The 15,669-nt window shown below is 49.3% G+C and overlaps 1 protein-coding gene across 3 annotated transcripts; it reads right to left on the reverse strand.

Annotated features, from left to right (window-relative positions):
• Positions 1–2,162: 2,162 nt before the first annotated feature.
• On the reverse strand, positions 2,163–7,881 carry CD27 (CD27 molecule). 3 transcript variants are annotated; one of them, XM_010844978.1, is made up of 6 exons: positions 7,241–7,881; positions 6,947–7,078; positions 4,216–4,368; positions 3,935–4,024; positions 3,184–3,297; positions 2,163–2,947 (listed from the first exon to the last, which is right to left on the reverse strand). In XM_010844978.1, exons 1-6 carry the CDS (start codon positions 7,374–7,376, stop codon positions 2,823–2,825), a joined length of 750 nt encoding a protein of 249 aa, XP_010843280.1. In that variant the 5' UTR covers positions 7,377–7,881; the 3' UTR covers positions 2,163–2,822. The 3 variants fall into 3 exon arrangements, with proteins under 3 accessions (XP_010843280.1, XP_010843279.1, XP_010843281.1); XM_010844977.1 differs by having other exon boundaries at positions 2,591–2,947; positions 3,172–3,297; XM_010844979.1 differs by lacking the exon at positions 3,184–3,297 and having other exon boundaries at positions 2,591–2,947.
• Between the last annotated feature and the right edge of the window lie 7,788 nt (positions 7,882–15,669).

The following is a 15,669-nucleotide window of genomic DNA, read 5'->3' on the forward strand; positions in this document are numbered from 1 at the left end:
CCTGCCAGCCCCGCCACTACCCCCGGGGGCCCCAGCGCGTATGCGCCGAAGAAAGCTCCGCCCTCAGATCGTGGGGTGGGCGTGACCTGCGCTCAGGGTGGGCGGGTCCGCTCGCAGGTTGGGCGGGTCTGCGCGGGAAGTGGGCGTGGCCTGTGTCGGGAGCCTGAGTTCAGAGCCGGAGAGCTATGCACACTGTGTTTTGTAGCTTTATTTCGCCAGGTTTCTGCAATGGCACCCCACTCCAGTACTCTTGCCTGGAAAATTCCATGGACAGAGGAGCCTGGTAGGCTGCAGTCCATGGGGTCGCGAAGAGTCGGACACGACTGAGCGACTTCCCTTTCACTTTCCACTTTCATGCACTGGAGAAGGAAATGGCAACCCACTCCAGTGTTCTTGCCTGGAGGATCCCAGGGACAGGGGAATATGCTGGGCTTCTATCTTTGGGGTCGCACAGAGTCGGACGCGACTGAAGCGCCTTAGCAGCAGCAGCAGCAGCAGCAGCAGCAGCTGGACCAAAGATACAGCACGTGGGCCTTAGGGAGGTGGAATGCTTTCTGCCTGGAGCCCCAGCCCTCTTGCAGCTCAGGGCTGCAGCTGACCTCCCCTGTCTGGACCCACGACTTGTCCCTCTTGAATGCAGAGTTCCAGAGAATAGCAAGGAGAGATAAGAAAGCCGTAAGTGAACAATGCGAAAAAATAGAGGAAAACTATAGAATGGGAAAGACTAGAGATCTGTTCAAGAAAATTGGAGATAACAAGGGAACATTTCATGCAAAGATGGGCAAAATAAAGGACAGAAATGGTATAGGCCTAATAGAAGCAGAAGTGATTAAGAAGAGGTGGCAAGAATACACAAAAGAACTGTACTGAAAAGGTCTTAAGGACCTGGATAACCACAATGATGTGGTCACTCACCTAGAGCCAGACATCCTGGAGTGTGAAGTCAAGTGGGCCTTAGTAAGCATTAGTACGAGCAAAAACTAGGGGGGAGGCGATGGAACTCCAGCTGAGCAGTTTAAATGCCTAAAAAGATGATGCTGTTAAAGTGCTGCACTCAATATGCCAGAAGATTTGAAAAACTTAGCAATGGCCACAGGACTAGAAAATGTCAGTTTAACTCCAGTCTCAAAGAAAGACAATGCCAAAGAATGTTCATACTACTGTACAATTGTACTCATTTCACATGCTAGCAAGGCAATGCTCAAAATCCTTCAAGCAAGGTTTCAGCAGTATGTGAACCAAGAACTTCCAGATATATAAGCTGGATTTAGAAAAGGCAGAGGAACCAAATAACAAATTGCCAACATCTGTTGGATCATAGAAAAAAAGCAAGGGAATTCCAGAAAAGCATCTACTTCTGCTTCATTGACTATGCTAAAGCCTTTGACTTTGTGGATTACAACAAGCTGTGGAAAATTCTTAAAGAGATGGAATGCCTTACCTGTCTCCTGAGAAATATGTATGCAGGTCAGGAAGTTAGACAACAGTAGCAGTTGGAATTGAACATAGAACAATGGGCTGGTTCAAAGTTGGGAAAGGAGTACATCAAGGCTGTATATTGTCACCCTGCTTATTTAACTTCTATGCAGAGTACATCATGTGAAGTGCCAGGCTGGATGAATCACAAGCTGGAATCAAGATCACCAAGAGAAATATCAACAACCTCAGATATGCACATGATAACACCCTAATGGCAGAAAATGAAGAGGAACTAAAGAGCCTCTTGATGAAGGTGACAAAGGAGAGTGAAAAAGCTGGCTTAAAACTCAGCATTCAAAAAACAAAGATCATGGCATCTGGTCCTATCACTTTATGGCAAATAGATGGGAGAAAAAATGGAAACAGTAGCAGATTTTATTTTCTTGGGCTCCAAAATCTTTGTGAACGGTGACTGCAGCCATGAAATTAAAAGATGCTTGCTTCTCAGAAGAAAAGTGAAAGTGAAATTGTGAGAGTGTTAGTCACTCTGTTGTGTCCCACTGTTTGTGACCCCATGGACTGTACCTCACCAGGCTCCTCTGTCCATGGAATTCTCCAGGCAAGAATACAGGAGTGGGTTGCCATTCCCTTCTCCAGGGGATCTTCCTGACCCAGCGATCAAACCTGAGTCTCTCACACTGCAGGCAGACTCTTTACCATCTGAGCCATTAGGGACAACAGCAAACAGTGACAAATCTAGACATCGTATTAAAAAGCAGAGATATCACTTTGTCAACAAAATTCTGTATAGTCAGAGCTATGGTTTTTCCAATAGTCATGTACAGTTTTGAGAGTTGGACTATAAAGAAGGTTGAGCACTGAAGAATTGATGCTTTTGAATTGTGATGCTAGAGAAGACTCTTGAGAGTCCCTTGGACAGCAAGGAGATCAAACCAGTCAGTCCTAAAGGAAATCAACCCTGAATATTCATTGGAAGGACTGATGCAGAAGCTCCAATACTTTGGCCTCTTGATGTGAAGAGCCGACTCACTGGAAAAGATCCTGATGCTGGGAAAAATTGAGGGTAGGAGGAGAAGGGGGTGACAGAGGATGAGATGGTTAGATAGCATCACCGACTCAATGGACATGAATTGAGCAAACTCCAGGAGATAGTGAAGGACAGGAGAGCCTGATGTGCTGCAGTCGGTGGGGTCACAAGGAATCGGACATGACTTAGCGACTGAGCAAAAATAGTTTCTCAAGTCTGCACACGGGAAAGGGTCCCAATGAGAGGATGGTGCTGAAATTCAAGGTGCCCTCTCTTGATCTCCTTGGATGGCCAGTGGGGTGAGGTGGAGGCTAGGACTTGATTGCAGTGATGGCCTTCTCCGAGGAGCACTGGCTCAGAAGTAGGAAGTAGGCTCTGGTTTTCGGTAATCCTCCTGAATGGGGATGGCACTGCCCTCTTCCTCGCTGGGACAGGTGTAAGGACAAGGCTCAGCGGGTGCCACTGGACTTTCTCCTGCGTCTGCAGAGGAGAATCAGAGGAGTTGTTGGCCCGTGGTAGAGGAGGGGTGAAGGGAGAAGGGGTGAGTGAAGGCGGGCTGTCAGGAGGGCCCCAGCATAGTAGAGGGGAAGAGAGGCGACAGGCTGGTAAAGATGGAGCTGGAGAGGCCCAGAGGTTCCAGATTGGGTGGCAAAGCCAAGATGGTGAGGTGGGGTGGGGTGCAGGACCTGTATTTTGTCTCTTACTTAATCTCTTACTTAATTTTCTTTGTTGATGGAGGAACAGGGCTCCGACTATGGTGAAAGCAAGAAACATTCCAGAGAGGAGCACAAAGATGCGGATGCAGTTCGCGCTGCACAGGGACCTTTGGGCTGTGATGGGGTGGGCAGGGGTCACAAGGGGGCTTGGGGGAGGGCCTAGCCCTTGATCGCCCTCAGCCAAGCCCTCCTGCCCGCTTCTCTCCCCTTCCCCGCCTTCTTCCCCTACCCCCACCATTGGACCATGTCCTTTCCTAATCTCTGGACTCTGCTTCTGTTTCTTCTTTTCATTTATTTTTGGCTATGTTGGGTCTTTGTTGCTCCGTGGCATGTGGAATTTTAGTTCCCCCACTAGGGATCGGGCCCGAGTCCCCTGTATTGGAAGTGAGGATTCTTTACCACTCAACTTCCAGGGAAGTCTTTTCTTCCTCTTCTTACCCCTGCTCCTAGGAGCTTTGTGGCTGGCTTCCCTTTGGGGGGCTTCCCTGCGGGCTCAGATGATAAAGAATCTGTCTGCAGTGTGGGAGACCTAGGTTTGATCCCTGGGTTGGGAAGATCCCCTGGAGAAAGGAACGGCTCCCCACTCCAGTATTCTTGCCTGGAGAATTCCGTGGACAGAGGAGCCTGGTGGGCTACAGTCCATGGGGCCACAAAGAGTTGGACGGGACTGAGCAACTTTCCATTTCCCTTGTGAACCCTCCTGCATGCATTCTCCTCCTCTCTTGGGGTGGGGAGTAGGGAGAAAACTCACGTGACCAGTGGGTTGAGAGGGTTGGGGCCGGCAGCCACCTGGAGTTGGCCAGAGTTTGAGTGTGCCGGTCTGTCCTGGACTCTGCAATCTCTGGAAAAGCAGACGAGTTGGGTAGCAGCCACGGGCCCCGGAGGGCACAAGGCAAGACTGAAGGCCTGAGAGGCCCTGGGGGAGATGGGAAGGTGGACACAGGGTGACAGGAGGCAGCTTATGTGGGGCTGGGTATAGGAGAGGGGATGCTGGTTGGGGTGTGATCAGACCATGGGTTTCCTGGAATTTACCTTCAGCATAAGGTAAGTGGGAGGGTTGTGGGTGTGGGCCTGGGGCCTGGGCTGGACCATCACACTCCATACAGTCCTTGTCCCTGCACTGCTGGCCCTCGGGGCAGGCACACTCTGAGTTAGCCGTGAGGGTGCAGTTTTGAATGAGAAGACCTGGTGACGGAAGAGGGGGAGGGAACACACAGGATCCACTGGCTTAATCCCCGTTCCAGCCCCATCCCAGGCCCACCTCTAGGGATGTGCTACCCTTCCCATCCCTGCCTCCCTGCCCCATTCCACCCAGGCCTGCCCCTCCTCCACCGTCACCCAGTGTCTTTGCCAGTAGTGTTATCGTTATTCAAGAATACCTCGAACCTTCTAGAAGCTTCATGGTTCAGAAGTTGAAACAGCTTGCATGATTTTCCCTCTCGCTCACCGATGCTTTTGTAACTCCTTACTGAAGTATACTTACCGAGAGGTATACAGGTCACAAACATCTCATATGAGAACTGGGACAAATCAGACTCAGGTGTAACTAGCACCAGATTAAGAAACAAGATGACCAGTCTCGTGCGGTTCTAGTCGCTAACATCCTTCCCACCAAGAATAGCCACTGACTTCCGGACCTGTTAACACCACGAGCTGGTCTTGCCAGTTTCTGAACTCTGTACATGGAAGGAACGCTGTGCCTGTGCTTGTCTGTGCCTGCTTTTACTCAGCTCTTAGTGAGACTGATCCACAGTGTTGAGTGTGACTGCAAATCATTCATTCTCACTGTTGCATAGTTTTCCATGGTGTGGCTACACCTAGCCATCCCTCTACTGTTAACGGGCATTTGGGTAGTTAATTGTTAGCAAGTGGGAACTGCTGTGATCTCGGATAGGTTTTTCACCTGTACTGACATCCTTTGCCTTTAAAATAGAGATTGTAGTCGAGTATAGAGGTCAGGTGCTGAGTGGCTGCCAATCAGTGATCCTGGGGCAGGAGGGTAGGAAGGGCGCTGTGTGGGCTGGGCTCCCAGGTGGTTGGGGGCAAGAAGAGAAGGGTGATTCTGGGGAAGGTGGAGCCCGGATGTGGGCCAGGCCTGAGTGGGAGTCTCTGGGGGCCATTGCTTAGGGCAGTGCACTCATGGGAACCCAGGGAAAGCAGCCCTCAGAGGCGAGAGAGGGCTACAGAAAGGGACGTCTGAGGATGCTGAAGGCTTCCATCAACCCTGACAGTTTCCTTAGCACATGCCTTTGGTCAGGAAAGGGTGTGAATTTCTTCTTATCCTTATTCCTTCTCATCTTTATGCCCTGTGGCATCTCCTTTCTGAATTCTGACTTGTAGTCGCTACTAGAACTTGCTTTCCTTGTGGCTTACTAGGAATTGTGAGCCAGCCGGGACAAGGATCTGCAAGGGGAGAGCATTGATGGGGAAGGGGGGACGGTGGTGGTAAATATGGGAAAGGGTACGAAAGGTGAAGGAGATCCAGGAGGGTACCTGCCAAAAGGGATGGGAAGGGTTAAAGAAAGGGCTCTGGGATTGGTCAAAAGCCAGTGAAGTGCCACTGTTTTCAGTGGAGCCTTCAGGAGCCTGGGAGTTCTTTTCGCCGTATATAACCTGTGCACAGAATCCCATGCTGATTGCAGGCACTCGTCCATCTTACAGATGGAAATACTGAGGTTCAAGAGGACCAAACCCAGTCAACTTCTTTCCAGTGCTCCCGAGTCCTGCAGCCAGTCCTGCCTGGGTGCTTTGGGGCTCTATGGGCTGAACCTCACAGAGGAAGATCGTGGGTTGCACTGGGCTGGAGAGTAGTGAAGGGGGCTGGACTGGCTCAGTACTGGGAAGAGGCCTTCCAGTGGGGCCTGCCGAGTGAGTTGGGGGGCTTTGGCTAAAAAAACCAAAAACCCAATATTGCTGGGGGTTTTGGCCCAGAAGAGAGACACACCCATGTACAGTCCTATGTGTAAGTAGACTGAGGAATACCTCTTGTGTGTTACAGATGTTGCCATTTGACTGTTTTGCAGTGGCAAAACCTTGTATTTATTTTAAAGAATACAGTATTGAAAAAGCTAACTGGACTCAATGCATTTACAGGTAAGTAATATCGTACTTGAGTTAAATAGCCCGCAAGCGTATCTTGCTGGAGAATGCCTGTTCAAAGGAACCACTTTCAAGCTCCCGATCTATGTACACTGGCACATACGTCATTTCAAAAATTCTAGCTAAAATGGAAAGCATGACAGTGTTCACAACGCAGCTGCTATTTCATTTCTTAATTGTAAAAATGATGAAATCACAAAATAAAAGTCAAGCCACATACACATTCTCTTTCCTACATTGGCTTTTGGAGGGGAAAAAAAAAAAAGGTTGTGGTTCACTAGCTTGTATTGTCACGTCCTTAGGAAGATGTATTCCAAGTTCCAGAACAAATGTGCCCTCTGAGAACACCACCAATTCATCAGCTGGGGAGGGGGTAGGAACGGGGGTGAGTTGCTCATCTGAAATCTAGGGTCCCAGAGCTGCTTCCTGTTTTGCATTGATTGTAGTCACAGACCCCTCCTCATCAGTCCGTCAAACTCTGCTCACTGCCCTGAACCACTTCTTCTCAGCGCTCCCTGTACATCAACATGCCTTGCCCAGGGCACCCCAGTTCCCACCATGGGCTCCACTGAAGCCACAGAAGCTCAGACTCCCCCTGCCCCAACCTTCTTGCTTCTCCACACCAGCTCTCTGCCCTGCTCCCCCAAACGCTGGCCCACCTCACCAGAGTTACAGTGCCGGCAGCTCTCACAGTGGGGCCGGCTGTGGTGGTCCGGCATGAAGGAGACCCCCGGTGTACACGGATTGCATTGAGCTGCCTCTCCGTGCTGCTCGCAGTCCTTCACCAAGAACGTTCCTGTGAGCAGAGTGCCAGGGTCAAGGCCCCAGAAAACCACTCCCCCGCCCTCTCCAAGGGCTGCCTCTTGGCCTCTGCAGCATTCCTCCCCGCTTCCCTCCGGTCCCAGGCCTGGTCTTGTCTCTCCCCAAGCAGCTGGCCCCTGGCAAGGCCCCCTCTTACCTGGTTCACACATCTGACAACACCATCCTCCCTGAGCCCAGTAGTGCTTCTCCGGACAACTCTTGGGGCCTGGGGTTGCCGAGAGCCCCGCCAGGGTCCCCAGAACCCACAGCCAGCAGGGAGGTAGCCGGGCCATGACTCCTGCCCTGGGTGTAGCTCTTCCTGCACCCCAGCTGCTGACTGCGAGCCTCGGGGTGGGGCGGCAGGGTTGGGGGCAGCTGGCACCTTCCCAGCTGGGTGCTGGTGTCTCTTCTTAGCACCTCCAGGGCAGGTCTTCTCAGAGTCGTCCCGAGTTGGTGGCAGGCTGACCTTTGATGCAGTTGAAGCTCTCTCGTAGCTGTTTTTCGCTCAGGCAGTCACTGCCACCCCTCCCCCTTTCCTGTGCTGGGTGCTGGGTGTGGGGCCGGCTCTGTCAGAAGACCTGCTCTCTTCGAAGATGCCCCGATGCCCAGCCTCTCGTGGTCTCTGTCTCTCTTCCGAACTGAATTGTCTCTGCTTGCCACTGTTACCAGGTGTTGGATGTTCACAGGGATCTGCTTCCCGTATTCACACATCTATACACAGAAATGCCCACCTTTGCCCCCTGTTCACAGCTGCGTGTCCCCACGCCTCCCCAATGTTGCTTCCTACACAGATGTCATCAGTTTATAGAGAAGGGAAACCAGAACTGAGTACAGGTGTGCACGCTGTCCTCTGAAACTCTTGGGGGGCAGGGAGGTCAGATAACGCTCAGAATTTTTCAGATTTGGGGAAGAAACCAGCCCCATACGACAGATAAATTCACGTGGCTGGGGCATCACTCACCACCCAGCACAACGTTCCTGTCCCCAGACTATGCACTGTTTCGGTGGATGAATAACGACTATAACCAGCCTCGAGTCAACTGACGTCTGGTTTTACAGCCAAAAGAGTTTGCTTTGGGATTGTTCAGAATTGCACACAAGAGACTTGAACCTGTGTCTGGGCCGTGTTGGGCTGTGTGCCAGGAGCTCACGCATGGTCACTTAACCTTCCTGCCAGGCCTCCCACCCCTTCTACCATCTGCATCCTCTCCTCCCACCACCGGCTGTGTCTGCCCTTGGTCCTGGAGCACCTGAGTGTCTGCTCGCCCAGCTTAGGGCACTTGGGATTAAAGGCTGTTCCCTGTTTCCCCTGTATCTGTGGCTCTCCTGGGAAGACTGATTTGGGGATGTCAGAAACAGTGGAACTTTCCTCTCTTTGAGTCCCAGGAGCACATTGGTCATAGCCTTGTTTCTCCAGGCTATTTTTTTCACTCAGGGTCTTTGCATTGTTTCCATTCTGCTCATGAAACCTCACACCCCTGTGGGCTCCTCTGTCAGATCTGTTCTCTGTCTCACTCTTCGGTTTCCTTTCTCTTCATTTTTTCCATCCTCCTGCCTTTCCCCAACCTCCTCTACTCTTCAGGAGGGTCCTCTCGAGTGGGAAGCCACACAGGGGTGTGATCTGAAGAGTTGCTTGTGCAAAACCATCCCGTTGGCTATATCCAACCAAGTGCCTGAAATCCCCCCCCCTCAGAGAGCCCTGGGGATCTGAGGATTCTGCTGCCACCAGTACCTGCATTCCCAGATGATGGTCTGTATCTTCACTGTTGGTGGTTTTTTTTTCCTGCATGGCTTGCCAGATCTTAGTTCTGAGATCAGGGATTGAAACCTGGGGCCTCAGCACTGAAAATAAGGAGTCCTAACCACTGGCGTGCCTGCTAATTGCCTCAGTCATATCCAACTCTTCAGTTATGTCAAGTGGACTGTAGCCAGCCAGGCTCCTCTGTCCACGGGGATTCTCCAGGCAAGGATACTGGAGTGGGTTGCCATGCTCTCCTCCAGGGGATCCTCCTGACCCAGGGGTCGAACCTGCATATCTTACTGTTCTTTACCACTAGTGCCACCTGGGAAGCCCCCTAACTACTGGACTACTAGGGAATTCCCTTCCCCGTTGGTCTTTTTTTTTTTTTAATATTTATTTATTTGTTATTTATTTTTGGCTGTGCTGGGTTTTCATTGCTGCTCTGGCTTTTCTCTGGTTGTGGCGAGAGGGGGCCGCTCTCTAGTTGGGGGGCGAGGGTTTCTCATTGAGAGGGTTTCTCCCGTTGCGGAGCACGGACTCTGGGCCATTGAGGCTTCAGTAGTTGTAATGCCCGGGTTTAGCTGCTTCCCAGCATGTGGGATCTTCCCGGGCCTGGGATTGAACCCTGGTCTTCTGCCTTGGCAGGCGGATTCCTTACCACTGAGCCACCATGGAAGCCCCCCTGCTGGTCTTAAACTTTAAGGCAGCCTCAGAGAGAGATGTAGGGATGGAGAACGAGGAGAAGAATGAGGAGGAGTCGGGGACCTTTAAGGAGAAACTTTCCAAAGAGGGAATTGAGGATGCTGAGAACTATCCGCCTCCACTAGACCCTGGGCTCCCCCACAGGAGGCCTCTTTTCTCTGAGCCAAGGCCTATCTCTTCCTCTACTCTTCACTCTCTGGGTGTGGCATGGAGCGACGGGGAGGCAGGAGCAGAGTCTGCCCGGCTCTGCTGGAGAACCCCTGGCCAGGAGTCAGATTTCTGGCCCTGGCTCCTCTGGACAAATGGAATGACTTCGTCTGCCTTTTGTGCTATTTGCACCAACTTCCAGTGGGCCTCGCCTGTCCTGGATCTTGCTCTGGACCGGACAGTCTTTCCTGTTCTCCACTCACCTGTGGGTGCAGCCTGCTGACTTCTCCCCATCGAGTCCTCCACCACCACTTTCTCTTTGGGGATTCAGCTTCTCCCCACTCCTCAGCTGGCACCGAGACGCGTGATCTTTTCCCAGAAAGGTCCCTCCTGTTCTTGGATCTCCAGAGACAGAAGTCCTTCACCTCTGATGACTCTCATCACTCTGGGGAAGGTAATCTGGAGCAGGGGCAGAGGCCTGGCATCAACTGAGGTTCCCCTTGCTCCATATCCCTAGACAGGACACCTCGTGTCTTCTGGTGTCTTCTGGTGAGGACAGGTCCCGCTTAGAGAGGGAAGAACAGTGCCATGGACTTGCAAGGATTCCTGTGGGTTGGATGGGAAGGTCACCTCTGCTTCTGCTTCCTCTTTCAGCTGAAGCCTTGTTCCTGCCTCTCTGCTCCTGGGTGTTCCCGTACCTTGCCCTGCCACAGGCCCTGGATGGGGGACACAGGCCCATCTTGGATTTTCCTCCAAACCACTTAAAAGCAGAAGGCTGTTAGGTCTAAAGCTTTTCTGAATCTTTAGATCTCGTGAGGGTACAATTAAAATTGCATTTGGATATTCTGGCTTTTGAATGTGAGAAGCCTCTAGAAACTAGAAAGAGAAAGGTGGGACTTCCCTGGTGGCCCAGTGGTTAAAAATCTGCCTTATCATTCAGGGGATGCAGGTTTGATCCCTGGTCTGGGAACTAAGATCCTGTATCCCACATGGCTGGGGACAACTAAAACTGCGTAGGGCAACTACTGAGCCCTAGTGCCACAACAAAGACCTGACTCAGCCAAATAAATAAATAATAAAAAAGGAAAGGAAAAACAAAACAAAAAAACAAGGGAACAGAGTCTCCCCCGGAGCCTCCAGAAAGAAACAGCCTGTGACACTTCGGTTTTAGCCAAGTGATATCCATTTCTGGCTTTCGACCTTCAGAACTCTGATAGTAAAACTTGCATTCTTTTCAGCTGCTGAGTTTGAGGTAATATATTCCAGCAGCCACAGAAAACAACAGCATACAGATCCTCTGGCATTTGTTTGAGATTTACTAGATGGAGAAGGCAATGGCACCCCACTCCAGTACTCTTGCCTGGAAAATCCCATGGATGGAGGAACCTGGTGGGCTGCAGTCCATGGGGTCGCTAAGAGTCGGACACGACTGAGGGACTTCACTTTCACTTTTCACTTTCGTGCATTGGAGAAGGAAATGGCAACCCACTCCAGTGTTCTTGCCTGGAGAATCCCAGGGACGGGGGAGCCTGGTGGGCTGCCGTCTATGGGGTCGTACAGAGTCGGACACGACTGAAGCGACTTAGCAGCAGCAGGTGGACTAGTTGTCGTTGTTCAGTGGCTGAGTCATGTCTGACTCTTTTCGACCCAATGGACTGTAGCACGCCAGGCTCCTCTGTCCTCTACCATCTCCAGAGTTTGCTCAGATTCAGGTCCATTGAGTCGGTGATACTATCTAACCATCTCATCCTCTGCCACCCGCTTCTCCTTGTGCCTTCAATCTTTCCCAGCATCAGGATCTTTTCCAATGAGTCGGCTCTTCTCATCAGGTGGCCAAAGTATTGGAGGTTCAGCTTTAGCATCAGTCCTTCCAATGTATATTCAGGGTTGATTTCCTTTAGGATTGACTGGTTTGATCTCCTTGCAGTCCAAGGGACTCTCAAGAGTCTTCTCCAACACCACAGTTCAAAAGCTTCAATTCTTCGGTGCTCAGCTTTCCTTATAGTCCAACTCTCAAAGCCATACATGGCTACTGGAAAAACCATAGCTTTGACTATACAAACCTTTGTTGACAAGGTGGTGTCTCTGCTTTTTAACACGCTGTCTAGGCTTGTCATAGCTTTCCTTCCAAGGAGCAAGCGTCTTTTAATTTCTTGGCTACAGTCAACATCTGCAGTGATTCTGGAGCCCAAGAAAAGAAAATGTGTCACTGTCTGGGACCCTCCATACCCACCTTGACAGGAGGATCCCAGGATAAGTGGAGCAAGTATGTCTTTTAGAATCTCAGACTTGTGGTCTAAAAGCATCTCTGTCATTACTACTTGGATCATCTCAGGCGAGTCCCAGAACCTCTCTGAACTGAGTCTGCATCTGCTTGGTGATAATGTCATGTTGGGAGAATTAATCTTAACAACGTGAATGAAAGGGCCTTCCCAGGTGGTGCAGTGATAAAGAATCCACCTGCAATGCAGGAGGTTCAGGAGATGTGGGTTCAATCCCTGAGTTGGGAAGATCTCCTGGAGTAGGAAATGGCAACCTGCTCCAGTATTCTTGCCAGGAAAATTACATGACAGAGCCTGGTGGGCTATAGTCCATGGGGTCCCAAAGAGCTGGACACAACTGAGTGACTGAGGACAGCAGCATATGAATGAAATGCCTTGTGCACTTTGTGCACTCAAGAAGTGTTCATTCCTTCCCTTCCTTTCTTGGTGTTTGAGGCTGCGAGTCTCAAGACACGGGATTGAGAGAACAGCCCTTTGACCTGGGAATGAACCGAAGAAGCATGAAATAGACGAGGACTCAGTGGATGAGCTAGCTACTCGGAGTGGTATATGTGCTCCACGTGGTACACTCAGATGGCTCTTGTTATGCAAAAAAGTGATGTTACAAGGAGTTAGGGGCCACTTCCCCTCCCTGTGGGCTCCTGCACCCTGGCGTTTCCTGATTTCTCTTGCCCACCCAAATGAGTGATGACTGTATACACACCAGTCTAGGCAGCTCTGTGACTTCCCCAAACTTTCACTGAGTCTAGTAGCACGGTGAGTCTTGTCAGTAGCTTGCCTTCATTTCCCACTCCTGGCCTGCGGTGTGTCATCTGAGCCTTTACCTCTCACGGCCAGTTCACCTCTCAGTGATGTGCTGCAGCCAGCCAGCACTGTCCAGTCAAAGCCTGATTGTTAAATTGTCAAGAATCTTGTGAGCTGGTTACGCGTTAGTAGCTTGAAATTGGCTGCAGTGGGAGTACTCACAACCACATAAGTCAGAAAATGCTACAAATCGAGAGCTACTGTTAAACAGTTACCACCACATGGCTTCTAAAAGTGAAACTGGCCCCCATGGACTATACAGCGGAGAAGGCAATGGCACCCCACTCCAGTACTCTTGCCTGGAAAATCCCATGGACCGAGGAGCCTGTTAGGTTCCAGTCCTAGGTGTCACTAAGAGTCAGGGACGACTGAGAGACTTCATTTTCACTTTTCACTTTCATGCATTGGAGAAGGAAATGGCAACCCACTCCAGTATTCTTGCCTGGAGAATCCCAGGGACAGAGGAGCCTAGTGGGCTGCCGTCTATGGGGTCGCACAGAGTCGGACACGACTGAAGTGACTTAGCAGCAGGACTATACAGTCTATGGAATTCTCTGGGCCAGAATACTGGAGTGGGTAGCCGTTCCCTTCTCCCGGGGATCTTCCTAACCCCACTAAGGCTGGGCTCAAGCCTTGTCTTTATCCTGTTTTAGATCCTGGGGAGGCAGAGTCCTTTCATCAGGACCCCAGGCCCATTCCTTCTAACTTCTACTTAGAACCACTAGAGATGAGCCCCTGTCTTACTACTCCAACCTTCTCCGATGGCTCAGTGGTAAAAAGTCTGCCTGCCAATGCAGGAGACACAGGAGATGTGGGTTCGATCCCTTAGGGTAGGAAATGGCAACCCACTCCAGTATTCTTGCCTGGGAAATCCTATGGACAGAGCATGGGGGGCCACAGTCCATGGGGTCGCAAAGAATTGGATACGACTAAGCGTGAGCACAAGAGAGCTACCTTAATGTTCCAACCTGCTCAGGCTCCCAGACTAGCATAGCTGGAAGGGAGGTTTCTTTTTCTTTTCCTTTTTTGGCTGCATGGGATGTGGGATCTTAATTCCCCCACCAAGGATCCAACCCACACCCCCTGCAGTGGAAGGAAGTTTGGACTCTCAATTGCTGGATCACCAGGGAAGTTGAAGGAGGTTTCTAATCCTGTGTGTCCATCCCCTTATGTTACAGACCTCAGAACCATGGGCCCAAGAGGCAGGATGACTAGTTCTTTGTGGCAGAGACAGGAGGTCATACAGGTGTCCTGAACCCCGGCCCACTGCTGACCGTAGCACTTACAGAGCCGGCACATACTGCTCTGTGCACATGCTGGACTGAATTCTCATAGGCAGGTACTCTCAGCCTGCAGACCTGCCCAGCTACTTTTCCTGAACCTTTTTGCTCTTTGAAAGCACCTCAGTTTCTTTCTTTACTTTTCTTTCTCTAAATTGAAATTTAATTATAAGAGTAATATATTTATGTGTGCTGTGTGCTAAGTCACTTCAGTCGTGTCCGACTCTTTGCGACCCTGTGGATTGTAGCCTGCCATGTGAATGTATTCATGGCATCTCTTTACAGAAAATTCATAGGTATTCATATTCATATGCATTCATATATGAACATATTCATAGTATCTCTTTATAGAAAATTAAACCAGTAAAATCTGTCAATTCCACCAGAAATTAAATGCACTAAAGATTCTTGTACATATGCTCCAGCAGATACATGCCAGAATTTTCAAGCACTACTAAGGGTAATAGCAAAAGCAAAAGAAAAGAACCCATCGGTCTATAAATGATTGAATAATGAATGAGTTTTACTTGAATAATAAATGATTAATAAATGATAGATTCCCCTAACAGAATATTCACCCAATGGAATACTTTCAAGGAATGGAAATGAGTGACCTGCATGAAGTCACATACAATAATGTGGATGGATCTTAAAAATATAATATTGAATGACAATGTGAATGCATTCCTTAATGCCAGCGTATCGTATGCTTAAAAATGGTTTTAATGGTCAATTTTAGGGAACTCCCTGACGGTCTAGTGGTTAGGAATCCGTACTTATATTGCAGTGGGCTGGATCCCTGGTCGGGGAACTGAGATCACATAAGCCATGCAGCCAAAAAATAAAGTTAATTTTATGTTATGTATATTTTACTGCAAAAAAAACAAGCAAACAAATAAGCAAAACCATAATATTGAGTGATATTGAGTGAGAGAAGCAAGACACAGAAAAGAACATGATAAGACTCCATATATATGAGGTATAAAACCAGGCAAGACTAAACAGTTTTGTTGTTAGGACACATACTTAGGAGGTAGAACTAGAAGAAAAGTAAGGGAGTGCGAGACACTGCGCCTCCTGCTGGGGAATAAGGGTATGATCAGGAAACATCTACGTTTCTTGGGGAGGTCCTGGTCTCAGCATGGGTTTTCATGTTGTGATTTCTATATACTATTTTGTATATTTGGTACAGCTCACAATACAAATCTTAAAAATAAAAATACATTTATATATTCATATACATATGTAAATAAGACACCTGATAAAATCAACTTCAAAGCCACTTTGAAGGGAAGTGCCCTTGGCACCCGGGCATGGCATCTGAACTTGAGATTCAAAATCAGAAAACGCACCTCAAACAGTTTGACTTAGGGCACCTGTTTCCATCTGGGTCAGGCATGAAAACCAAATATTTGAACTTAGATCTAGAGCTCCTAGTCACTCTATATAAAATATTGTAGCAGGATTTTAAAAAATAATGAAACACATTAAATCCCATTGCTCTTACTAAATATATTATTGCTAAATATTGTTATATTGTATAAGATTTCATTATATATTAATGTTTTAGTGAGAGTAAGAGAGATCATTGGTGTTGTAAATAAATGAAAATAATATTAATATTATTTCT

The sequence above is a fragment of the Bison bison genome, unplaced genomic scaffold, assembly GCF_000754665.1.
Source record: "Bison bison bison isolate TAMUID 2011002044 unplaced genomic scaffold, Bison_UMD1.0 scf7180017864213, whole genome shotgun sequence".
In the NCBI taxonomy this organism is placed as follows: domain Eukaryota; kingdom Metazoa; phylum Chordata; class Mammalia; order Artiodactyla; family Bovidae; genus Bison; species Bison bison.